The 27436-nt window shown below is 40.8% G+C and overlaps 1 protein-coding gene across 6 annotated transcripts in view; it reads right to left on the reverse strand.

The window, feature by feature from the left end:
* Positions 1-27436, reverse strand: part of cfap46 (cilia and flagella associated protein 46) — a 74038-nt gene that overhangs the window by 3854 nt on the left and 42748 nt on the right. For 5 of the 6 annotated variants that reach the window (XM_082556381.1, XM_082556379.1, XM_082556380.1 and 2 more), the window contains 17 exons: positions 27203-27341; positions 25585-25782; positions 23501-23689; positions 23039-23155; positions 20735-20914; positions 20408-20581; positions 18378-18475; positions 17999-18066; positions 16532-16698; positions 16208-16308; positions 15815-15885; positions 15013-15180; positions 2555-2634; positions 2111-2171; positions 1955-1987; positions 1667-1763; positions 1455-1567 (listed from right to left, as the gene is read on the reverse strand). In XM_082556381.1, the coding sequence (XP_082412507.1) occupies positions 1455-1567; positions 1667-1763; positions 1955-1987; positions 2111-2171; positions 2555-2634; positions 15013-15180; positions 15815-15885; positions 16208-16308; positions 16532-16698; positions 17999-18066; positions 18378-18475; positions 20408-20581; positions 20735-20914; positions 23039-23155; positions 23501-23689; positions 25585-25782; positions 27203-27341 (2054 nt within the window). Of the gene's footprint in view, positions 1-1454; positions 1568-1666; positions 1764-1954; positions 1988-2110; positions 2172-2554; positions 2635-15012; positions 15181-15814; positions 15886-16207; positions 16309-16531; positions 16699-17998; positions 18067-18377; positions 18476-20400; positions 20582-20734; positions 20915-23038; positions 23156-23500; positions 23690-25584; positions 25783-27202; positions 27342-27436 lie in introns of those variants that run through there. The other variant, XM_082556383.1, reaches the window with a different exon arrangement.

Here is a 27436-nt window from a genome sequence, read left to right on the forward strand (position 1 = left end):
GCAGCAGATGGTGCTACATGTCCTCAATGACACCACTTTCCCCGAAAAACATAAATTGAACAAAACCTAATCACATCATGTTGGCCAGTTAAGCAGTAACAATCGACTGTGTTGTGAAGTAACAGCTGCAATTCAGACCACTGTGTCATTCACACTATAGTTAGCAGCACTAATGTCGGTCTAGTGGGTGCCACATATGTCCGGCCTGGGGCAGGACATATGAGGCACACTGCCAATCACATCTCAGATTACCTTTGCTTGCTGGTGAAGGAAATGAAAGGGGACGTGAAGGTGAAGCACAGTTGTTTTTAAAAAAATATCTTTTGAAAGTGTAAAAAGCATTTTTAGTGCCAGTTATCATTTATTTAAAAACTGCTGAAAGGGAGGAGTGAAGAAACTTTCTATAATCACTCAGAATGTCTCCTCACAGTAAACAGATTACGACAGGCAAAAGTTCCTGGGATTAGACTACCCTTCTTCTACAGTTTCAACTTCTGAAGAAGAAAGTGTAAATGACCCTTGTTAAATTTATTTTTACAAAACATTATTTCCATACAGTCAATTAACAGCAGCCTTCCCAGTGAGCATGACCCAGTATTAAAGTCAAAATCATTAATCCTCATTATGTTTTTGATATTACTTTATTTATTACAGGCACTCAGTGAAGTTGAGGAAATGTTATTCCAAGTATTAGCTAGTAAAACCTCATTGATTTCTCACTGCAGTGCAAGGATGTTTATATTTATACTCACTCAGGGAATGAAACATTGACAGAGTTAAGGAGATTAAGCCCACTGCTCCATTTACTGTTTACATAATCTACAAAGCTGCTTCAAATTTTAATCATTCATTCATTCGTTTGTTCATTCATTCCAGTATTTTGCCTGTTGTTTTCACCCCAGTCTAGCACCTAAAACACGTCAGGAAACTCAAAGCTTTGTGTGATTTCATGAACTGATACATATAAGAGAACAAATGACTGTTGTTTTCTGCCGTGTCTTTGTTGTTGGTATTCTCTTATTGCTCTCGAATCTCTTCCTCTTCCATGTGTCAACTTCACTCCTCTGTTCCTTCTCGTTTCCCAAACCCGTCATTGGTGCCTTATTAACACAGTATTACCTTATCAAACATCTTCCAAGTATGCCAACCATGTCACAAATGATTTAGGTTATCATTTCATGTATATAATTAAAATACCATTTTTCTTTGCTTTGTCTGTACTAAGAACAACCTTGTGAAGTTCATGTCAGTGTGACAATGACATTGGCTGGTTCTGTGTCATTCCACTCATTACAGTCTTCGTATTTTTTAATGCTCACATGCAGTAGTAGCCATAACAAAGTGATGAATGTACTGTGAGTTATTAAATTGTGAGATGGAAGCAGTAAATGCATTGTCTTTACATTCCTTTATAAATACTACAATCACAGACGGGAAAATGAGTGTAAACGTACCAGACAAATTGAGGGATGCTAGTTTGTCAGGTGGTATGTTTTCCATGAAGTGTTCCACCCCCAGGTAAATAAAGCCACTGCATCTGCACAACATTTGCTCCATTTCTGACAGGCTGTTGAATATAACAGATACAGTTGGCTGTTGCTGTGCTCAAAGAGCCAAGAGGGAAAAAATGGTGTATAACTTTGATTTGCTGCACTCTAAGACTCACCTGGGTGTCTGTTTGCTGCCCATGAAGCCCTCCCACAGATGAGTTACATGCTGGGTTTCCAAAATCTCCTTCATCTTCATGCTCAAACTGGTCCCTTCTGTGTGATATAATGTATATTATTCTAGACATCTTAAACACTTTATCTAACCTACAATGACCAGTTGCATGTCTTTGAATATATCCATCCATCCACCCATCCATCCATCCATCCATCCATCCATCCATCCATCCATCCATCCATCCATCCATCCATCCATTCTCTTCCACTAATATTAACAAATTACTTACCAAAGTGGCCATCATTGTAAGGATCAACGAGATCTTTAAAAGGCATGTTAAGAAGTATAACGGACCTGAATTAAATGAACTGAATTAAATACCCAATCTTATATGTGAAATTACATATTTCTGTTTAACAAAAGTAATTCTGAAAACAAAAGATACATTTGAAGTTACGCATGTCCACTGGAAAGGTGTTAGAAGGCAGCACATGACTGGCAGGTACCTGGGTAAACAAATTTTAGTTTTTACAGCTCAAAGCAGCTAAAAATGTATACAAAGTGGAAATAAATAAATGACATATCACATAAATGTGCAAACATGCAAATATTATTTTGTACACACTTATATGTGCCAACTAATGTATATCACGACTGAGAAAACAGAAGCAGAAAAGAGGGTTTGATGAAAAAACAGAAGTGATGCACAACAGGGGATAAATACCCAGAAGCTTGAACTAGGATCTTTATGAAAACATTATGTAATTGATTGAAAACCACACTTAAAAGAGACACGGGGAGCAACTTAAATAATTGCCAGTGCTGACAGGAGGTAAAAGGAATATTGCTTTCTGTATCTGGCAGGCCCAGATTAATTTACTGAACTCACCGCTTTGATGACTTGGCTTTGATCTCCCCTCGTTTTAGTTCCCTTGCCACCTTTGGTCTCCTTTTTGTTGTCACTTTCAACTGCCACAAACAGGAAGCAGAATTAATACATACACTTGTCTGCAGGGCAGACTACACAGCTTTTGGACTGGTAAATAATTTTTATTTTTTTAAAACAACTTTCTCAGAGACAGCAAAGTCATTGGCACTTATTGGTGACAGAAGAACCAAAGGTTTCCTCCTGGCTGCAACGCCTTTGCAAAGGAAAACACTTGCTATTAGCATGTGTTATCATTTTCAGTGCATTACTCAAAACTGATGCTTTATACGTTATAAATAAGGTAGAAAACATTAAGTTTATTTTTATTATTCTGTTGTTCCATTTTTAGTGTCAGGCCATTAGCAGGCTGTAGAAGAAGGCTCCATCTGTTGGCTGACCAGTCCAACACTATTCCAAAGTGAAATCTGTTCAAATGTTGCAAAGATACTGAATGCAACAATTCAACTAATTTGGCATATCCCAAACTTCCATTTTATCTTTTAGGAAAAAACAATTTTGAGTAAAATAACAAAGAGAATAAAAAATAAAACCGTAACATCTCTTAAAACGAAAGTAGTTAAACTACCTATGAACATCCATTCTGATATACGCATTTTAATAACCCAACCGCCTTGATAACAAATGTCCTACTATAGCATGTACTCAAACATGTCATTAAAGTCAGATCTTTGCATAATGCACATCTCAGAAAAACGCAAAGTTACTTTTCATTTTTTTTAACGATTATAAACATGCATCCTCATCAGGTTACGCCCTTTAACCCGAACATCATTTACTAAAACGTATTTATTTAATCTATTCATAAATATCCAAAACTAGTTCATGCATTATAGTCCTTACAATCCTTTATTATCAGGCTAAGGCTCCATGAAGAGCCATCAGCTGAACCGAAAAGCCAAAATAAGAGTATTAAGAGAGACTAACAGAGAGACATATTTCTCCCATATCAGCTTGTCTCCAATCCTGAATGTAGAATTCTTCTTTTTACATACAATGTCCTGAATAATCAGGCTCTGTCGTCTCTTAAAGAACTCTTAATAGCTCATAATAATCATTCCGATAAGCTCTTGTGTCATTTATGGTCCCTTGAGTTTCCAAAAGTAGACAGTATTGGTTCCCCCTCATGTGGAACATGGACAGGATCTGCCGTTTAAAAGTTTGCTTCAAACTTTTCTTTTTGATAAACCTTGTACAGTGGTCCCTCGTTTATTGTGGGTGTTACATTCCAAAAATAACCCACGATAGGTGAAATCCACGAAGTAGCCAACTTTATTTTTTACAATTAATATAGATGTTTTAAGGCTGTAAACCCTTAACTTACACACTTTATACACTTTTCTCAGACAGGCATCAACATTTTCACACGTTTCTCTCTTGTTTAAACACTCTCAAAGTTCAAACCTTCGTAGAAAAATAAGTCCAGTATTATAGAACGAACCAAAGATCAAACCCTGTTTTCAGGTCCAGAACATGGGAATACAGCAGCTGCCAGAGAATCAATGGTACAGACGTAGAGGAAGCAAGAAGAATGAGTAGAGTAAAGTTTGACTAATCTGACTGTTTGGTTTCACCTTCTAATCCTTTGACATTGACACTGTTATGCTTGTTGTCTTCTGCTAGCGAAGATCTATGTAGATTTGACAAGCTGAACGCATTCTGTACTGTACAGGAGACACGACACGAGATTGATTGAAAATGGTCTACAGCTGATCAGGATGCAAACCACAATGTAAAAAAAACCAAACAAAAAAACCATGCAAAACTGCACCCCCCCCAAAATATCCGCAAAATAGCGAGGCTGTGAAAAGTGAACCGTGATATAGTGAGGGACCACTGTAGTTAGGAATGAATAACATGATCCTGAACCTTAGTTATACTGTTGTGGGCTCTGGCGTGTTGGTCATTATGCACTGGAGAATTTTTAAGCACTCACTCTTTTCACTTTTGTATTTACAATCTATTGCATGTGTAACGCAATCTGTACTTACGCCAAACCTTTAATGCGTGGAAATCAGGACTGTTGACCTTGGGCAGTTCACTAGGTGTCAGTGTCATCAATTTCACCCCGATGTTTAACCCAGAATCACAGTTTCTCTAAAAATAGGTTACAAGAAATCAAATGTATCCCAAATACCTGTATCCTGTCAGAAGCTAGTTTCGTAAAGGAGATTGGTAGTAGCTGCTCCACCACAGGAACAATAAGGCTTCCAGCACACAATGGACACCACACTTACTTAGCATAAACACATTTATTTGACACAATTTTAAATAATAAACCCCCTTTTTTTTGTAGTGTCTTTCCACTCAGTGTCATAAGAAAAATAAAATAAATAAATAAATAAAATCAAATATGTATCCTTTAAGGTCCTTTGGCCAAAAAAAAAAATCACCTGAGCTCAGGGAAAAATAAAGCGCATCGTTGGGGCCCTTTGAATTGTTCCTACCGCTCTGTTGGAACGGTGTAGCATCCAATAATAGCATCCAGCAAGCAGCAACGACCATCTATTTGCCAGGACGGTTCGGCAGAGTCATCAGATGAGGACTTCCACAAGGCAGTTCATCCAGTAGGATCCAGGGCACCAAAAGGGCAAACAAACCAGCCAGAGGAGTTCGTGTAATGGCGAATGCTGTCGGACTCAGCTCCGCTTCACGTTTGTAACCGCTACAAGACTTTTTCCCGAATTTCCAGCTCGTAGAGGGCACGAGAGCAGCATGCGCCTCATCGGATGAACGGAAGGAAAAACTCTGTAGCTGGACTAGAGAGTGGCTATGCGCACGGCACAGTGGTGCGTTCAGTGACCACAAATAATCAGAAATCCCATACTCAACCAATGATCTGGGTTACACTCTCCCCCTCTAAAGCGCATGAGTCTCTGCATGCACACTTGACTTAACAGGTGTGTGAAGGAAAGTGCTCTGAGAGAATACAATTGCGAAACTCTGACAAAAAGGAACTGAGAGCCAAAATTAAAGGCTCACCTAACTCATCATAAGTTAGTTTACGAGGTTGGCGTCTCTCTCTCCCAGAACGCCGCAACTCTACTGTCTCTGGCTCTAAACTCCGCTCAGCAGTGTCGCTGCTTCCTTGATTCATTTCAACAGATTCTGTTTGTTCAGGAATGTCAATAACAACCCAACCTGGACCTTCATCAGATGGAATGGGAGATGTGGTCACCTCATTGCTTTCTGAGTGTAACAAAGGCTCAGGTTCAGAAACATGACTGGGTGTTTCTCGTGCGTGTGACTCGTCTTGTGGCTCTGCACGGGGCAAACTAGAATGCACATCCCCAGTGGACAGCTGAGGTGTGATAACCTGCCTTTCAGTCTGGATAAAAGGACCTCTGGTTATTATTTCTGGAACCGCAAAAGCTGGACACACTTCGTCCTCATCACTGTATACCTCATCTTCCTGACCATCAGGGTCATCAGAAGATTGTACTTCTCTTTCGGCTTTGTTTCTCAGTTTCTTCCCTTTAGAGGACCCATGAGATCTGCTCCCTGCTATTTCTTCCACAGGTAAGAACCCACACGGTAGAAGGAGATCCCTGTGTAAGGTGCGTTTTGGTCCGTCTCCCAACTCGGGTTCCACAACATAGACAGGGCCATCATTGATTCGTTTAACCACAACATGTACTTTCTGTTCCCACCTGTCTGAGATTTTGTGTTTACCTCTGACACTCATGTTTCTAACCAAAACCCTGTCACCTGCACAGAGCTCGGCCACTCTAATCCTCTTGTCAAACCTAACTTTATTCCTTTCTCCGATCTTCTGGGAGTTTTTTGCAGCTAGGGTGTAGCTCTCCTCCAGACGTTGACGAAGGTTGTTCACATACTCTGAATGAGACTTATGGTTGGCATTTTCAGGTTGGATACCTAAGACTAAATCAATGGGTAGTCGGGGTTGTCTGCCAAACATCAGTTCATAAGGAGAGAAACCAGTTGTGTCGTTCCTCGTGCAGTTATACGCATGAACTAAGGGTTTAACAAAGTCCCTCCAGTGAGATTTGCCTTCCTCTTCCAACGTACCCAACATATCAAGAAGCGTCCGGTTAAACCTTTCCACCGGGTTTCCGCGAGGATGATAAGGTGTAGTGCGGATTTTGTCTGCTCCTATCAAAGCACATAGCTCTTTGATTGTGTGAGATTCAAAGTCTCTACCCTGATCACTGAGTAGATGACTGGGAAACCCATAATGAACTATGAAGTTCTCCCACAGAGCTTTTGCAATGGTCCTGGACTTCTGATCTTTAGTTGGCACTGCCACAGCAAACTTTGTAAAATGGTCAGTGATAACTAATATGTTCCGGGTGTCTCTGTTGTCTGGCTCAACTGACAAATAGTCCATACAGACGAGTTCAAGCGGGTAAGTTGCTATAATATTTTCAAGAGGCGCTGCCTTCTGAGGCACTGCTTTCCTCCTGACACAGCGTGGACACTGTCTGCACTTCTCTTCTACAGACTTTGTCATCATTGGCCAATAGAATCTGGAACGGGCAAGATGCAGTGCTCGTTCAAAACCAAGATGACCAACTTCATCATGCACTCCACGCAACGCTTTCCCTCTGAACTGTTCAGGTAGGACTAACTGCCATACAGTGTTGTCTCTATTTGTCCATTTCCTGTACAATACTCCATCTCTCATTTCGAGTCTTCTCCACTCCTTGAGAAGGAGCCTAACATCAGGAACTTCAAGGTTTGTTTCTCTGAAGCTGGGCTTTTGAGCTCTTTCAACGAAGGTGATGACACGTGAGACAACCGGGTCATCCCTCTGAGCTTTATACCAGTCAGAGCTTGTCATAGATGGTAATGTGTCTTCTCCAAATACATCCGCAGGGATCAACAGCAAGAGACTCTACAGCCAAAGGTTGTTCTAGATTTGAACAGTGCTCGATCTTTGACACCACAAGATGGCGTTGACATAAGGCAGATACCACCTCGTGACTCATCTCGTTGCTCACCTCTAGAAGACGGTTTTTCATGTCATCAACTCTCTCCCTTTCTTTGATGAAATCCTCATCTTCAAAAGGAGGAGCTTGTGGTCGTCGGGACAGCCCGTCTGCATCGCGATTGGCATGACCGGCCCTGTACTTAACGGTGAACTGATAAGTAGACAGCGCAGCTAACCAGCGATGACCAGCAGCATCTAACTTTGCAGATGTCAGTACATACGTGAGAGGATTGTTATCCGTCACAATGGTGAAGTTAGCGCCATAAAGGTAGCTGTTAAACTTCTCACAAACTGCCCACTTCAAAGCTAGAAATTCAAGCTTGTGAGTGGGATAGTTTCTCTCACTTTTGGAAAGTCCTCTGCTTGCATAAGCCACAGCTCTCAGCTTCCCGTCCTGCTCTTGGTAGAGCGCTGCACCCAAGCCTTCACGACTGGCATCAGTGTGCAGGACATATGGTAGCTGTGGGTTGGCAAAAGCAAGGACAGGTGCCGATGTCAGTCTCTCAATCAAAGTCTTAAACGCATTTTCACATTCAGGTGTCCACTCCTCTCCAAAAGGTAAGTTAATGTTTGATGGTTGTTTGAAATGTTCTCCAAGATACACTTTACCCCTCTTTTTGGGTGAGTAGTAACCAGCCGTGAGACTATTTAAAGGCTTTGCGATCTTTGAGTATCCATCAATGAATCTCCGGTAATAACCGGCAAAGCCTAGGAAACATTTTAACTCTCTCTTGTTTGTAGGACGAGGCCATGTTTTCAAAGCTGAGATCTTATCAGGATCTGTGTGAACTCCTTGGGCATCAACCACATGGCCAAGGTACTTCACCGAGGGCCTAAAGAAATGACATTTTTCTGGGGACAGCTTCAACCCAAAGTCCCTCAACCGGTTCAGCACCCTCATGAGTCTCACCTCATGTTCCTCCAGGGTGTCTGAAAACACAATCAGATCATCCAAAAACACAAGTACCTCACTCAAGTTCAAATCCCCAACACACTTCTCCATCAGTCGTTGAAACGTACTTGGGGCATTTGTAACGCCCTGAGGCAGGCGATTAAACTCATAAAACCCAAGAGGACAGACAAAAGCAGTTTTAGCTTTATCTTCCTCGGCCATCTCAACCTGATAATAGCCTGATTTGAGGTCCATGACCGAGAACCACTTGGCACCACTAAGGGCCGTGAAGGTCTCCTCAATGTTTGGGAGGGCATAAGCATCCCTAATGGTCCGTGCGTTCAACTTGCGGTAATCAACGCACAACCTGATTGAACCATCCTTTTTACGCACAACTACTATTGGAGATGCGTAGGGGCTCTCTGACTCCCTAATAACCCCTGCATTAAGCAGTTCTTTGAGGTGTTGCTTGACAGCTTCTCTGTCACTTGGATGGATGGGCCTCGACCGTTCCTTAAACGGCGTGTCATCGTTCAGCCGAATGTGGTGTTTTACCACAGTGGTGTGACCATAAGACAGATCATCAACCGCAAACACTTCTGAAATAGACTTGAGCTTGGTGGTGATGCGCTCTTTCCATTCTTCAGAGATGGGTGACTCATCAAGATTAAACTTAAGCTTCTCTCCATCAAACTTGTCATGAGAAGAAGCATTTGAAACAGGCACCAGGGGTGAAATGTGCTGGGCTACACATACCTGGGCAACTGTACTTCCTGGTTGCAATACAATACTGTGCCCACTCAAGTTCTGCAAGACGACTGGAACCTTACTCTTAGCTTTGTAAGGGATGTCTATCAAAGCAGTTTCAAGAAATAAACCACCAGGTAACTTGTCGTGTTCATTTGGTTCAAGGACGAAACTTACGTTAGGAGTGTTCTTTCTCAGCCTAACATCGCCCATTAAACAGCACTTGTGGTTGGCAGGGATGGTGACTGGTACTTTCCCGTGCAACCTCACTGGGTGTATGTGGCAATCATCCATTTGTTTAGCCAAGTGCTGGAGAACCAGTGCTACATCTCTGGAACACAGTCTGTGAAGGAAATCTGGACCGTCACGTTCAGATAACTTATCATGGAGTCTTAACAGTGCATTGGTACCAATCAAAACTGGTATTCTGCTGTTAAAATGGCACTCAGGCACAACAAGAGCCAAAACAACCAACTCTTCCTCTTTGCCTGTAATGTTGTGAGGAAAAGTGATGTGGGTCTCAACATAACCAAGGTAGGGAACGTGCTGTCCACCTGCACCCTCAATCTCAAGCAATGCTTGAATGGGCTGAATGGGGAGATGTGCCAGCTTATCCTTGTGAAATGATTCGGAGATTGTAGTGACTTGTGAACCACTATCCATGATAGAGTTGCATTGCACACCCTCAACCAAAACAGAAGCTGAACAACGAGGACCTATCAGACCGGGTGGCAAGCGGGATTGGGAACTGAAATCTTGAACCGTTGTCTGGGTCTTTATTTTGCTCTGAACACCAATTCTTTGGTCACTTGAGGCGGGACTAATGCTGGTCTCAGCTCCTGGACGTCCCACAGCAGGAGCCGCTACAAGTTTAAAGCAAAAGGCTCAGTAACCTGTTGGGCTTGGAACCTTCCTTGCTTTTCCTTTAACTCAGCATTCTTCTGGCGGACTAGTGCCTGGTTGGGTTCATTTGGGCATCGAGCGGCAATGTGGTTATCTTCACCACATCTAAAGCAGAACCATGCTTTTGGCATAGAGGGAACCTTAACTGGTCTCCTGGCACTGCTATTTCTTGCCGCAAGGAAGTCTTTGCCACTATTATTCTCTTTAGGACATTTTTGGTTCTGAGTGAGCTCTCTGAGTTGTTTAGACAACTCATCTATTTTACTTTCAAGTTTAACAGTTTCTTCTTGTCTCTGTTTTAACGCTGCACTAAGCTCACTGTCAAAAGGAGAATTCTTGGACCTTTGACTCAGTTTCTCTACCTGCTTTGAAAGCTCATCCATTCTCCTCTCAAGCTTAGATGCTTCGCTCTGCTTTGCAGTCTGTGTTGGAACGGGCTCATCATCATAGGAGGGTACATCAAAAATGGAGTGGGCATGTACAGCTGCTTTTGTAGCACCCAGATGTTTTTTCATCCTGTCTAGCTTTGCAGATCTACGACCTTCCTCGGTCCTCAACATAAGGAGTAGATCTGGGAATGTTGGTGGACTGTTCTTTTTGTTTTCTAGTTGGAGAGCTATAATGAGACTCTGGTCCCAGCAGCCTCTAATAAACTGTCTGAGTAGGTGTTCGCTCAAAGTTTCGACAGAGACTCCCCCTCTAGAAATAGCTCGAGTAAGGAGGCTATGGAGTCTGTTCAAATATGCTGAGGGCTTTTCTCCGCTATTCTGGTTGGAGCTGAGAAAGGTTGCAAATAACTCTTCTCCGTCCTCTACAACACTGAAAGCGGAATCGAGCTGCCTAACATAAGCCCTGGGTGGTGAACTCACACCAAGCAACTTAACAACATCGGCTGCTGGACTTAGCAAACTTTCAAGTATTTTCCTAACCTTTTGCACATCACTAAGAGAGCAATCACTGACAAGAAGGTCCACTTGTGTGCGCCATGTTTCATAGTCTACCTCACCATTGGGCCTAGGAGCACGGCCAGAAAAGGTGCGCAGTCTGGTTTGTGTAGACCACGGGGCTGTTGAGTCATTTCTGATAACGTGCTCAACGACAACTTTTTGAATCTGAGGTGGGTTAAGGAGACTGCGGTCGATATTAACAGGGTTCACCACAGCACTATCAGGTGCATTGTGGGTCTGTGTGTAGTGATTAGGTTCATCATGATCACTAGCTACAATGTCATGGAGGGATGTGTCACCATCCTGAGCTGTGTGTGGCTGTGTGTCAGGAATCTCAGAGTTATGTCGAACTTCTTTGACCTCACTCTGAATAACACTCAAGAAACCTGCTTTACCACTATCTCCAACAGCCTTCAGTTCTTCTAAATATCTACGAGCTAACTCCTTGCCTACCTCTTCCTGAGCAACATCTCGAATGGTTTTGACAGACCAACCGATAGCAGAATCCTTGGGGCTCGGCAAGTCACCTAAGATCTGGGGGTTGATCTTGGAAATGGCTTGATCGGACAAATATTCTATCAGGACTCTACCCTCTGGCTGGTTTGATTCATCTGGAATTCGAACTATCCGAGAAACTTTACCATTTACTGAAAAAACACTAGCAATGTCATCATCTGTGTAAATCCCTTCAACGCCAGTCACAAAAAGTGAGCACTGGCCATCTACATCAAAACGTCTGCAAAGATCCATGTCCAACACAATAGGGTCAAGGAAAAGAGGTAGGTGTTGTGAGCTGGAAAGTCAAGGTGCTACTTTTCACCAATCTCCTGGCTGGCTCGCCACTTGTAACGCAATCTGTACTTACGCCAAACCTTTAATGCGTGGAAATCAGGACTGTTGACCTTGGGCAGTTCACTAGGTGTCAGTGTCATCAATTTCACCCCGATGTTTAACCCAGAATCACAGTTTCTCTAAAAATAGGTTACAAGAAATCAAATGTATCCCAAATACCTGTATCCTGTCAGAAGCTAGTTTCGTAAAGGAGATTGGTAGTAGCTGCTCCACCACAGGAACAATAAGGCTTCCAGCACACAATGGACACCACACTTACTTAGCATAAACACATTTATTTGACACAATTTTAAATAATAAACCCCCTTTTTTTTGTAGTGTCTTTCCACTCAGTGTCATAAGAAAAATAAAATAAATAAATAAATAAAATCAAATATGTATCCTTTAAGGTCCTTTGGCCAAAAAAAAAAATCACCTGAGCTCAGGGAAAAATAAAGCGCATCGTTGGGGCCCTTTGAATTGTTCCTACCGCTCTGTTGGAACGGTGTAGCATCCAATAATAGCATCCAGCAAGCAGCAACGACCATCTATTTGCCAGGACGGTTCGGCAGAGTAATCAGATGAGGACTTCCACAAGGCAGTTCATCCAGTAGGATCCAGGGCACCAAAAGGGCAAACAAACCAGCCAGAGGAGTTCGTGTAATGGCGAATGCTGTCGGACTCAGCTCCGCTTCACGTTTGTAACCGCTACAAGACTTTTTCCCGAATTTCCAGCTCGTAGAGGGCACGAGAGCAGCATGCGCCTCATCGGATGAACGGAAGGAAAAACTCTGTAGCTGGACTAGAGAGTGGCTATGCACACGGCACAGTGGTGCGTTCAGTGACCACAAATAATCAGAAATCCCATACTCAACCAATGATCTGGGTTACATTTTCTTTTCTCTTTCTATGGTTCATCGTTTCTTGGCCTTGTTGTTTGTTGTTGCCTCTCCTCTTTTCTCCCATTTCTTTATTCTCACCCTCCCAAGGATTGAAAGTAGATGTAGTAGCACTTTATCAACCCCACAATAGTAGTAGTAGCTGTCTCTCCCTGACCCTGGTTCTGCCCCAGGTCTTGTCCTGTTAGAAGGAAGTCCTTCCTTCCTAACATCACCAAGTACCTGCACATAGGAGACCATTGCCTTAACACAACTGCACCTCATCTTATAATTACTTCAGTATGATTGAATAAAAATGCCTTTACTCTGTTTCAAATGTTATGTTAATATTTTGACTGCATACCTTTCATATCAGGATGTTTTTAAAGATCACACAGCATCACTGACTACATGCTATCAGTATGTTCTACCTTAATCTAGACCACCCACCGCAGTTTGCTGTGACTCCCATAGTTAATTATAAATCTTTCTGGCAATAAAAAATAATTCTAATATAGAAAACTGCTTAGCACCATGGTTTTTTTCCTAAGTGAAAATTAAATGTAAAATCTAACTGTACAGTTAAAATCACACAACCTGATCACTCAGTAACACACACACAGTAAAATCTGAAGAAGCAGTAAGAACAGACACGCGTGCAAAAGCATGTGTTTACCCCCCTGAGGGCAATCTTTTTATAGTTTGTGCTAATTTGTCCTGTGCAAAGCAGTGCACAGAATAACAAATAGCCCTTTCAAAAGTGGTTTCAGGCGCTACATCTTCTTGACACAATGGTAAACTGTAGATGTCAAAATTATGGTAATCATGGTCTGGGGGAAAAAAAGCAAACACTAATTTTTTCTGTGGTCTGATCGTCACCCGTGTGTTTGATCCAGACATCAAAAGATGTATTAAGAAAAGCTTGTTGTAATATTTTCCCATCTGTGGCATACAAGTCTCAAGGGATACACAGACACACACATACATAAATAGTAGTTTAACAGTAACCTTTGAACAGTGACTCAAGCGATGCAAATGATTCAACCTTTAAAAAGGTACAGATGTCTGCAGGATCCCATTCAGTGCTCTTTTTACCTCCTTTCTATTCACCTATTCCTTTCCAAAATAGTAAAGTGCTTAATCCCCCAAGCACTGAAACACCATCAACCCCCCAAAAAAGAGAAAGGAAACAACTGGACCGGGCACGATATGTGTAATAAAGTTGATTAAAATGATGCTCATTTGTTTCTGTTTTTACTGTATCAAAAATAAAAACACAATGTGAATACTGTCCTAGGCTTCATTTATTTGCCTTATAGCTTTGCAGCCATGTTGGTTGATTTATCTGAAACAAAAACCTATCCTTAATAAATGTGGATACAATTTCGAAGGGCGAAAGAGAAAAAAACGACAGTGTGTCAGTTTCGGTTAAGGTTCTTTCTTTTTTCTGCCTCTAAACCCTGCAATCAGTTCATCTTCTGGCACGCTGAGCAAGTCAAGACAGTAAGTGTGCAACAGTTTACGAAAAACTTGACGTGGTGCCTTTTTGCGGACCATTGTGGACCATTGACTGTGTCTGCTGATTACAAGCAGGAGACACAGTTAATGGACATCTATTTAAAAAAAGAAAAAAAAAAAGGTTGTGGTGTTCACTTCACAGACGTCTTCATGAAATTCTGCATGACAGCAAGATGTGAAATGACCTTTCTCTCCTGAACAGATTTCTATGGATGGCTGCTTGCAGTCTACATCCTGATGTCAAGATACCTCTGCAAATGTAAGCTATTTTTCACTCAGATAACGAGGAATTATGTGATGTGAGGCAAAGGTCCGATCGTACACCTATGTATGGGTGGGTTTAGGCAACCCAGAAAGGGCTTCCTTCATTTATAGACCTCCGCTTCAAATATATATGAATGTGTGTGTGCGTGAGTGTGTTTGAGTGTGTGTGTGGGGTGTTTGTGTCCTCGACTATAACAAAGTCAAACTTAGGACCTTTTTAATAGTCCATTAATTTAAATTAAGGTCCATGGTTTAGCAATGCCTCACAGTCACATTGAATGGCTGGAGTATTGCAAATATTTAGCTGTAGTCTATAAATGTCAGATATAAATTCTTTATTGGGCTACATATAAATACAATCAATTTTCACATGGCTACTGGTCTTAAAGTTGCAGGTCCCTTGGAAAGGGTAAGAGATTTAGTTCGTGCTTACAAATATTTTAGAGTATATACATGTGTGAATGTATTACCTTTTTCTTCTCTCTTTAGGCGACTGTAAAAAAGCTGAAGGGAAAAGTCCCGAGTCACAGAACTCAGGCTATCTTCTTTCAGGATAGACATGGATTCCAGAGGCAGCTCCAGCAACCTCTTGTCTGCCAGTACCACCACATACTCCCCTGGTTCAGTTGGCATTTTAACTGTATATATCATATACATAAAAGTACAAGTTTCACATGCATCACATATTTTGTGACAGTGTAAATGTCATAGAGCAATATACTCCCAACTGTACAGACATTATAAGGCATCAACTTGTACAGTTTTTAACCATATGTGCAGAACTAAAAGTATTTAAAAAGAAAACTGTAGATGGCTTGATAATTCCAACAATGTGCAGTAGAAAAATCCCACCAAATTTTGGAATAATGGTTCATATGATACAGAGGAATCATGCCTTCAACAAACAGCACAGTTTGCAGGCTGGCTAGTAAGGCTACATTCCTCTTTCTTTCCTAATCATCGGGATTCCCATGAGTGTACTGCAACCTAGCCACATTAATAGCCTTAAACAATATGGATCTTTATGCTTTTAAAAAAGGCATAGGCTTCAGTCACTTTGCATACTCTGAATGTGCAGAGGAGGTAAAATTGGTGTCATGCTCTGAATATTCTTCCTATGACATGACTAAAGGTAATTACAACCCATTCAATCTGGATTTATGACAATTTAATGCTTTTTAAAATCCTTATTCGATGCAAAAATAACCATATGAACCTTAGGCTGTCAGAGACACAGGCAAGCGTATGTTCAACAGCTCACTGCTCCTTTACCTGAGCTCTCTTTCTCTTCTTTATCTTTGGTTTTGGCCATTTCAGGGGTTGGCAGAGATGCAGCATCTGGCCTGAAGATAAGACCAGGTGAGGATCAGCAAAACTACACTTATGTAGAGGCATTTAAAGTATAAACCATTCATATTATCAGAATTGGTCAGACATTTGTTCCATAACTAAAACCCTGTGTACATAAACCATGGCATAAACAATACAAAAGATTCACATGCACTTGAATTGTACACCATTCAAACACTCCATTCAATAGCTCCTTTTATAATTGAGTTCAGATTTCTGAGCATTAAAAAAGTGTTAAAGCCTCCTTCCCTGGGTTAAAAAAAAACATGTAGGGAATATGTAGTTGTTAGGAATTAAAGTGTCTGACATATTCACCTTAAGCAAGAGAAGTCAAACTGTTTGAGGAGTGGATTTAAATATTCTTCCATGTCTTTTACAAGTTCTCTGAAACGACATGCTAACTCTCCTGATAGTTTCTGTATAGAGAAACAAGAGAGAAAGCAGGGTGAGGGGTTTTAGACCACTGATCAGTTTCACACGTACATTTCTTTCAGTTAGATGTTGCTTGGGAATAAAAGTTTTCCCAGTAAGTAAGAAATAGACATGACGTAAAATTAAGTGCAGCGTAGTGAGTGCATTCGTCGAGTAATAGAGTGAAAGGCAAGTCGTGGCTTTAACAGGACAGACATGGAGAAAAACCTGATACTCCTCAGAGGCCTCCAGCCTGTCCTCAACGCTGCGCAAAGAGTCTTTATTGAGGAGGGCATGTCTTGTCTCCTGGCAAAAAGCCCGAGTCTGTTCCTTCAGTGCCAGTAGAGCCTGCGGGCAGACTGAAACCTTGGCCATCCCAGAGCACGTCAAGCTACCTGGAACCACAGAATGACACACAATCAGACATGCATACTCACAGACGCTGAGTACTTACTGGCTTTGTAATTGGTCCCCGTGAGCATCTCCCACACCCTCCTCTTCTTGGTCTTTTCATCTATCCTTTTCTTTTCCTCACTGCTTGTTATTTAATGAATTTTCTCACATTCTCAGGCAGTGCATCCAGCCCTTTGCACCACTCTTACCACTTCTTATGTCAATCAAATCCCAGAAAAGGTCATGAGTAAAGTAAGTAAAGCTATATGCTAATATCATGACTTATGAACTTATTATGACTTATGAAAGCTGGTGTTTCATGCCCCCCCCCCCCCCCCCCCCCCCCCACCACCACCACCACCACCACCACACACACACACACACACACACACACACACACACACTCTTCTTGATTTTATCCCCTCTTTTTGTTCTCATTAAATCTGAACTTTTCATTTGCCTTTCAGACAAATGTTACGTGGGAATATTAAATTCGCCTTGTTATGTATAAATGCAGACAACAATGATGCATGTGTGAGATAAAGACCACATTCCTCAGATGCAGATGCAAATCAGATGCAGTGTAAAGATACAGAGAAAAAGAAAGTACACATTCTTTCAATTCTAAGTTTTTATATATTAGGGTGTAATAAAATATCATCTGTTTCCCATAGCAGCTCATAAAATTTGGTTAATGCAACCTTAGGCCAACAACAACATATGAAATGTCACAAAAAAGTAAAGCAAAATGCAGAAGCAATGTGTGAAAAACTAAATACACCATTCTAGCTTCTAGAACCATGTAATTGCTTTCTGTATAATTATCATGCTCTCACATTATTGTGGAGAAAGTCTGAGGCTCTTCTTTGTGACATTCCTTCAGTTCATTGATGTTTGTGGGGATTCCTTTATGCACAACTGCCTTAAGGTCCCGCTACATCATTTTAGCCATGTCAAAATCTGAATTTGACAGAACCATTACAACACACTGGTTCTTTTCTTTTTCAGCCATCCTGTTGTAGATTTGCTGCTGTACTTGGGATCATGTCCTGTTGCTTGACCCAATGTGGGTCAAGCTCTGGTTCTCGAATAGATTGCCTCATATTTGACTCTAGAATCAACAGCATTTGATTAGCAGTACCTAGCTGTTACTTACCGTCTAAATTCATATGGAAGCAGTGAATGTATTTAAATTTGTTTTTTATACACTGCTTCTGCATTTTGGCTTAGTTTTTTGGCTTAGACACAGTGCCCACCTAAAGATCTATCTCAACAGTATTAGTTTAAAAATATGTATCACACCTGTAACTTGTGGTGTCCTTCCCTTCTGAGCTTTAGTTGCCTCATAGAAACCACCATAGAGTTGTGACCTAAAAAAAAACAACACAAAAAGGAAAATAATTTCTACTCTTTAACTATAAACCCTTAAAATATGTGGTGCATCACCTTTACTTAGAACATACTTAATTGAAAAGAACATAGAATTCTCTAGTCACGTTAAATGCTACTCTCAACATGAATCATTGGGCTCATTCAGCTCCTCCAAACAGGACTACAACTAGTGTGACTTGTGACCTGTGATTATTCACTCAGTTGCTTTAATACTATTGAGATAGGGGACAAAAGTTACACAAAAGAGACAACAAAGATATAAAATGGAAAATGAAAAAACATAAAGTACCCATCTTCAGAGTGCTGAAGCAGCAAGATCTTAAGAGTGGGGGGGAGTTCTCCCAGAATGCTCGGGTGGTTGGGGATGATTGTCAGGTGGCTGAAGGTCTGCAAATCAGATAGTAAAGATCACAAATGTATATATAGTCATAGCAACTGCTTTTTGTTTCTCTCTCTCAAATGAAAGATCTTACTGAGCAAAATTCTCATTTGAATTCCACAACCCCAATCCCAAAAAAGTTGGAACACTGTAACATTTAAATATCAAAATGTCCAAACTGAGACATTTTAAGATTGTGTTAAAAATCATAGTTCATTTTGAATGTGATGACAGCAATACATCTGACAACTCGGGAGAGGGGCAACAAAAAGCTGCAAAAGTGAATGACACAAAAAAGAAACAGCTGGAGGCACATTTTATAAATAATTAGGTTAGAATTCTGAGATTAAAGTCAGAATTCTGAGAAAAAAATAATTCTGATGAAAAAGTCAGAATTCTGAGAAAAAAGTCAGAATTGTGACTTAAATCTCAGAATTGTGACTTTAATCACAGAATTCTGACTTTTTTCTCAGAATTCTGAGATAAAGTCACAATTCTGAGAAAAACGTCAGAATTGTGACTTTATCTCAGAATTCCGACTTTAATCTCAGAATTTTGAAAAAGAAGAAAAAAAAAGACGTGCCCACTTTTTTTCCCCCAGTGGCCCTAATCCTCTTCCATACATTTAAAATGGATTAAGCTGTTTAAGCCTTTTTTGGAAAACATGAACGCCATGTGCTCTGGACTAAAGAATTGAGAACTTGTTTTCAGGTCTCTGTTTAAAAGCCTGCGTCTCTGATGGTATGGATGTACATCAGTGCCTTCCTTGGAATGGCAATGGTTGGGGAAGATGTAATAAAATGATAAAATACAAATAGAAATGCACAATGTATTGCCAACTGCTGCACCTGTAAGAAAAACAAACTTACAACACTGGGAACATAAACATTCGAAAATGCACAGGTACATAAATCAATCTTCTTGTGGTTTGAGTGTGAGAGAGAGAATGAGAGAGACCGTTGGGGCGCACATGGTCATCTGGGACTCTATTGGGTGGGAGTCCCAGATGACCAGGGGCGATGGGCAGCCAACCCCACTAGAGGCTGGTGCGAGCCGGGATCAGCATCCCAGGGCTCCAGGGACCCAAGAATAACCCAGTACCTGGGAGAGCCTTAATATCAAAATTGAGGGGCAGATAGCAGCCCCACCCACCAACTGCTGGTTAGCCCACCTGTCCCCCAAAGCCCTATGTGTTTGATGATGTTGTGAACCTTAATGACTATAGTGTAGAGGGGCAGGTCGCTGCGCAGTACAGCGAGCAGAGCCAGATGAATGGCTCTACCCGCTGTGACCTACGAGACCCACAACCCTCCATCAAGACTCTACCCTAGAGGCTACCCCTGGAAGGATACAGCCGGGAAACAACTGGTTCAGTAGGCAAATTGGTATGTTCTGAAAACAACATCTTTCTCTGACATTACAAATGACAGAAATTACAAATTCTCTCATTCCTATTACCGTTTCCTAAATATTCTTCTCGTCCATAAATGCTGATTTAAATATTCTCCTTTAATATTCTCCTTTATTCTCCTTTGTGTCAATGCCTGTCTATCATCAGTTTTTCAATACATATTTTTAGGAGGTCTCAGCAGCAGTTTTCTAAAGCTATAAACAGCTGTTTAACTCTTTCATTTCATTTTATAGCCAATATCAAAACATTGAACTGTTTCTGATAAAATTTGTTGGCTGCCCAGAATGCTCACAGGGCTGCAAATACTACAAAGACGTCAGACACTGGACTTGCTGCTTTGACATAAAACCCTTTAAAGCCCCAAAAAATGTTTCCAGCTCCACTGCTCTGTGTGACTTTGGAACCCTACAGTGCAATTGAAGCAAAGGGCATAACAGCACCACTATTATGCTCCCCATCAAGGGAATTTACTGAGCTGGGTATGACAGAATCCATAAATCATGAGCATGGGTGTTTGGTGACCTGCTACCTTGGAGAGGCTGCTAAGGGAGTCCTCCACTTCCCTTATCATGCTGCTGGGTCTCTCCTCGAGAGAAAGAAGCAGATTCCTGCGGATGCTGAGCAGAGCTGAGAGCTGGGATGCACTGGTGTCGGCACAAGCAGAATTTAGGACCTCAGCCATCACAGCAACAGTGCGGCAGCTCTGGGAATAAAGGAGACGGGTGGACGAAAGAGCGGTTAATCTTAAGAAATTACCATAAGTGTTCTTAAAGAACATCATAAGCAAGCAAAGACAAAATCTGAGCACACACACATCATCTTTGCAAAACACAATAGGAATGTGTTTTGCATGTACCTGAAGCAGGGCAAGATATTGACCTGCCACTGCAGGGTCAGACTGGCCATGACACTCCAACATGTTCAGAGATGCACCGGCCAAGATGGAGGAGGATAAATTGTGTTGGAGACATAGGCTGATGGACTCAGCCAGTGCTTTGCTGGCTTGTGCCAACAGTTGCTGAGCTTTCTGGCTTTTCTGTAGCAGAATAAAGAAACATAAGAAGCACACATGTACACATCATGGTCATGCAGTTGTAAATATATGTTTACATGCATGTTAAAATAGGACTTCTGGAGCCAAAGTAACAAAAATGTATACTTCTCTTTAATGAAAGTTACCCCTGCATATGGCTTAAAATCAAATTCTACAACTGTGATTGTATACATATGCAAATTAGTCTCTGCCTCACCCCTCTGTTGCTTGTCTACATAGCATCCCTGTAGTTGCTCTGTATCAGTGAACCCCATACACTCACAGTTAAGTTCTTGCTATATGGTGTAAGTGTTTTAGACGAGATATGAAAATCCAGTGAGTAATATGTAAATCTAAAGGTCCTGTCACACAGAGAAGGAGGCTGTTCCAGCACGTCAAGGGAGCGATAAAGTCACAGAAACAATGAAAAAATACACTGTGTCCAGAGCACACTGGAACATACCTATGTGCTAGCAGTTAAAACTAAACACAACTGTCAAAGCTTTTTTGCACATGCAGTATTTAAGTTAGAGTAACTTAACATGTTGTTGTCAACTAAGGTAATGCAATCTTCACTGTACCTCACTTGTGTCTGCTCAAGTTCGCTTCATGTGTGTCTGTTTTCACCGTGAAAAACACACAACAGAGAACAGGAGGAGAACGAGGAGACGCACACACACCTGATGTTTTCAGCCAGCTAAAAATGATACACCAAGTTGCCAGCTCTGACAGCCTCACCCCACGTTACAAGTTTCTTGTCTTTGGAAACTTTTTTTTGGCTTCACAGACAATATATGTTTTATGTAAAAAGGTATTTTCCTAGGGTTATAATGCTATATCACAGGTGTGTAGAAATGTGTAACTACATTGGCAACAGTGTAAGTGTGATTTGTTAAAGCGAGCACTTTTTCCAAAACAGTGGTTGTGGAGCAAAACGAGCTCAAGGCTTTTTACGTCAAGGGTTCGACCGCTTTTTTCCTTAGAACACAGACAGTGGAATGCAATTTGTCAGAAATTTCAAATCATAGTTTTTCCTGTCAGCATGTGGAGCATAATCCATTTGAATATGATGTGCAGGTATTTCTGTATTTATACTACATTGGAGGTGACGTTTATCAGGTAAACAGTTATCTAGATGCCAAAAATACTGTTGACATCTAAAGTAAAAAGCAAATCATTGCAGAGAATAAAGAGTTCAACATTTTTACAATAAGTGTAAACAGATTTGGTGTTAAATGTATTTTCTGCCCCCCAAGAACTCAGCAATATTAAGGGTTTAATTATGAATAATAATATTTAAGGATGCGCTTTAAAATCTGGTCTATAAAATAGTTTGCAAGTGGTTTCTCCGATGGCTCATTTTAAAGATATTATGTAAATAATAAATACTTTCTACATGCTTACATGCTCTTACATGTTCCAGTTTCACTGTACAAAGCATACGTACAGCAACAATAACAGCATCTTGATCTATCTTTACATAGGGTGTGGAGCATGTAGACCACGATGATCACTTCTGTGAACACTACTTATTTCATAAGGTTTCAGTTAATAGATAACAGTCCTAAATGGTGCTTTAATTCCTCATATTTCTTTAACTACAAGTGTTATTAAGTAAACTTAAGCAAGTCAAAAGAAGGAACAACAACAACAACAACAACAAAAAACCTCATCTTACCCCACCATGCTCTCTAACAGAGAATTAGCTTAACAGGCAAAGCACAGTCCCCAACCTCCCCAAATAAAACTGCATAATAGAGAAACTGGTTAAAGCTGTCTGTGCAGGTGATTATCTCATTTTGATAAAATTCAAATGGCGCCGGGATTTTAGGAATAATACATTTCGTGACAATATCATTAATCTCAAAGCAGACAGGCACGTCAAAACCGAATCTTACTTAACATTCCAAAATGTTGCCACATAAATAATACACTTCCTCTCCTTTTTTCTTCTGCAAGTTTGATGTTTACAGGAGATCTTTCTGTGCTCACTTTCAATATGAGAACTATGCAGGATGCCTGGAAAGTTCCCTCCGAGGGATTTGAGAAGTGGGGAAAACCTTAATATAAAACCACAGATTAGAGATGAGTCTAGGGTGCAGGGATCACTTGTCAGAGGGTATGTACCTGCAGCTCAGAACTTTTGGCAGGGGTCGTTCGCAGCTTTTTTCTGCTCGATCCTCTGTCTTTCTGTGAATCCCCTTCCTCTGTGGAAACGGCTTTAGAACCGGCCCAGGCTTCCTTCTGCACAAAGTTGTTTCAAGATCATGATTAGTATAAAATCACATCATGATCACAAACCTTGAAGTTCTAAGCTTCTCTGTCTTAAATTATGTAAAAGAATATCCATCTCTCTAATCACTATAAGCTTGTAACCCCGTGTTAGGTCATCTGTGCACCGGTGCATGCATGTGTGTATCTGGGCCTGCATCCAAAAAGGCCTGATTGTTCTCCAAGATTTCTGACTTCCACAGATAAAGAGAAATTATATGAATGATAAAGTTTCTACAGTTTTCCTTTCTATGGCCCATAGGGCTGCAGACATATACATTACCTGTAAAGCTATAGCTGAACTTTTGGGTTATGCACCTGCTTATGTGTGTCCCACAGAGAACACAGATAAATGGGATCCTCCTGCACAGCCAGCAGTCTCATGTACTTTCCCAATAGGCTCATGCAGTGAGCTCTGGTCTCCATACTGTCCAGGGACTGAGAGCTGACTGCAGCCAGCTGGCCTAGAGCAATCTGCCCCAAGGTTGTTCCCACACTCATCCATTCCTGGACAAGACACAACAAAATTAAGGTCAGATGAGGAGATGGATCACAAACAAAGTGCTTACTTGCACTGACAAACAACTAGCTGAATTCACAGACTCTAAATTTGATTGGATACATTCATTCATTGATGTTTGGGAGTTGGCTGTAGAGAAATTTGCTTTGGAAGCAAATGCAAGCCCAGGTTTGATCTGTTTTTAGCTGATCAAATTTGAGTTGATCTGCTTTTCTCTTGTAATGGGAAAAGATTTTATGAAAGCCGCCAAGAAGAGGCAGAATCGGCCTGTGTGGAGGCAACATGAAGTACTCTAGCTACAAAATGTGTGTATTTCTCAAAAAATAATTTCCTATATGTGGAGAAAGTGATGAAGAGAAAAGCAAAAGAAGATAAGACAGAAAGATCGGAAACAAAGAACTGGGATTTTACAAAAATAACACACACTGTCTGATAGAAGGGCAAAGGTTGATAGTATTTGTCATGCTAGTAGAACTGCGAGCTCTCAGACTCATAATTTAAATGATCGATATTAAATTAATAATTTCCACTTCAGACTTCTGGATGATGCAGTTGCTAACGTCTTATTGGACTTTCCAAGCATGCATCAACTGTCAGACAGGACACTGAGAATGGATACAACTCTAAAGTAGTTGTCAACAGAGTTGAGGCTAAGAGCAGCCTTTGTAAATGTGGATCTTAACAGAAGAAATACATGCTAGTACTGAGTGCAATATGAGGCTCTCTCTCACCTGAGGAGCATTCTACAGCAGAGAGGAGTAAGTGCATACCAGCCCATGAACGCTGGCAGCTATTCAAACATCTCTTGCACATTGCATTACTAGAAATCCCACAGACGACTCTCATAACAGTGCACACACGATGGCTCCTAGTACTTTGCATGTTAGCACCCCCAAGTGGCAGCTAACCTGCACACACCTCTGAACTAAATTTTAAGGAAACATTAGGAAAAAATGGATCTTGGACATAATCAACTGTCTTAAAAACTGTACATAGGAAACATGACAAATGAACTAAGGGTTTATAGGAGGATGGGGTGTTTTTCATTTATTTAATAGCTGGTTTATTTTCTATCCTTAAAATATGTTTTAGATTCTAAGAGTATTTTCTTAGAAAAGATCATTTCAGCTAAACTGCAGTATGGTGGCAAAGTTTTAAGTCAAGCCTTGTTTTGTTGTGCTTTGTTACAGATACATGCAAACATACATGGAAATCCTGTAATGAGCTTGTGAATATTTGGTATGACCACCTTCATTTTTAAACTTAGCCTGAAATCTCTTTGGCAGCGTTCCTGTCATTTCTTTAAATAGTCTTAAGCAATAGTTCTCCAGGCTTCCTGAAGGACATTCAAAGCTCTTCTTTGGATGTTGTCTGCTTCTTGTTCTGTTCTCTGTCGAGATAATCCCACACTGCTTCAAAAATAATTTTGAAGTCTGGGCTCTGGGGAGGCCAATCAACTGACTGATAATGTTCCACTAGGCATGGAAAGTATTTGTGCCCAAATACTTTTAGATTAAATAACATTGAAAGAATACACATTTAAATAAATAAAAATCTACAGGAAATGTTTCCAGTTGTTATCTTTGTTAGTTTGTAAAAAAAAGTTTTAACATAACCATCCTGTAAAGGTTTATTATTATAACTGAGGCTAAGATTCCTACATGACTGTGAGTCTACTGTTTTGTATTAATAAAATAAAGCTATAATAATAATTCAAATGTGTAGAATGCAGAACGCCGGTGTATAGCAGAATCTAAAAATGTATCATATCAACTCATGTCAAATGAGGGGTCTGTGTTGTGCTAGGCATGATCGACTACATCTGAATCCAACAAAAAGATCTCACATTTGTACCACGATGTCAAAGTGTTTGCAGTCTAACCTCTTCTTTGGAGTTAGGCTCAGGTGTGCAGCGTGAATATTCCTCCAGTGCTATTTCAGCTAAGGTCATCTTCTCGCAGGCCAAAGCCTGCAGCGTCTCCTCGGCACAGCGCTCCTCTAGCATGGACAGGCAGAATTCAACCAGGGCCAGCCGCAGGCCAAGCAGCCTCCGCGCGGCTGCCAGTGACAGTCCATGTCTCTGGCAGGGATGAAAACAGCACCAGTGTAAATACACATGATACAAATACAAGAAGCAGATTATAACAGAACTCTAACATACACAAACATATTCTTTATATGTTGTTGTGTATGAGGCAGAACTCAAGAAATGTTATACTTCAAGAAAGTGTTATAGTAAGCGTAAGTGGGCAGTCTATGGTTTTTAAGATAAAACTCCAAACAACCTAGTGACATCACATGCTGTGTTCACACAAGAACACTAACTTCTTAAATCCAGCTTGACAGACAGTGTTAAATAGATGACAGCTTTTTAGAGAAGGGCTCCATGATGTAAATTAGCCTTAATGCAATTAGTGTTTCATTTCCACGTATCAGCTGACAAATATTCTCTCTGGTCTGTTTGGGTATACGAGTGGGCTGTGCTGATGAGTTCAGAGAAGATCCTAGATACAAAGTTGGATCAGATATTCTGAGATGTGGATATCAAGAAACTCGGGCAGCAGTTTGAAGGTGAAAACCCAGATTTAAATAGCACAGAATTAAAAAACGGGTGTACCCAGATTATAAATATGAATAAATGAGCATGACTTCAGAGGTTACAACTATTTTCAATGTAGGGTGGCAAAACTCATCCAGTATTGGGCAGCAGCACCACCTACTGAAAGCACAGTGCTACGGCATAGCTTTCAGCCTCCAAGAGCTAAGTCAAACATCCATAGCAGATTTAATCAAAAAACGAATTGAACAAGGATTTGTGGCAGGTGTGGGAACTGTTGGATCGATCTCTCTTTTGTGATTCTATCAGAGCTGCATCCATCGTTATGCCAGTTCATCTCTGCCCCTGAAGCCCTCATATAACTTCATCTGTATGAGAGTGTGAGGGCTACACTGAGGCCCAGTAGCAGGTTAAAAAATGATTATGTTTAACTGTGAACTACTTAAGAAGATTTACATGAATGAATATGGAGGTATATAAAGAAAACATAGATACACTAATAATTAGCTATCATACAACAAGGAAGCCCAGAATATGACAGTGACACAGTAATACAAGCTTTATTGTGATTCGGTCAAGCAAAGAGCACAAACAAAGCCTGTTACTTAGATGTTCCAGAGTAAATTCCCTTCCTCATTCCAAATAAGCTCAAAACTTCTCTAAATAAAAACAAAAATTGAAAGAACTTCACCATCTGCACAACAATCTCAGCCAGAGTGCTTGGCTGTTAAACTCTGACTGTTATAACCAAACAAATGTACTATCACAGCTGCTCAAAGTCCTTTTTCAGCCTTATTTTCTGCTGCTTCAAACATGAGCAGACTTTCTGTGACTGGCTGAAAGCACAGATAGGAAAAGAAGTTTCTAAGAACATGTAAGAGATTAAAAAGCTCACAATGTTTTTTGCAGAAAACATCATGACAATGACAGATGACAGATTTACCTCTTCCTGTGGGGGGAGCAGACTCTCAGCATTCTGTACTGCATGTTCCTGCACCGTGACAGCAAGCTGCAGCTGAGAGAGCCCATTCATCAGGAAGCTCTGTTTCGACTCTCTTTCAGTAGTATGATTGGCTAGGATTCTGTAATAGTTGTAATAGGATAAAAAACGAATGATAGTAGAAGATAAAAAGCACACCAAGACAGAAAAAAAAGGTGTAATTCCAATCTGTCCCCT

This window comes from Aulonocara stuartgranti (assembly GCF_965226115.1).
Source record: "Aulonocara stuartgranti genome assembly, chromosome: 13".
NCBI lineage: Eukaryota > Metazoa > Chordata > Actinopteri > Cichliformes > Cichlidae > Aulonocara > Aulonocara stuartgranti.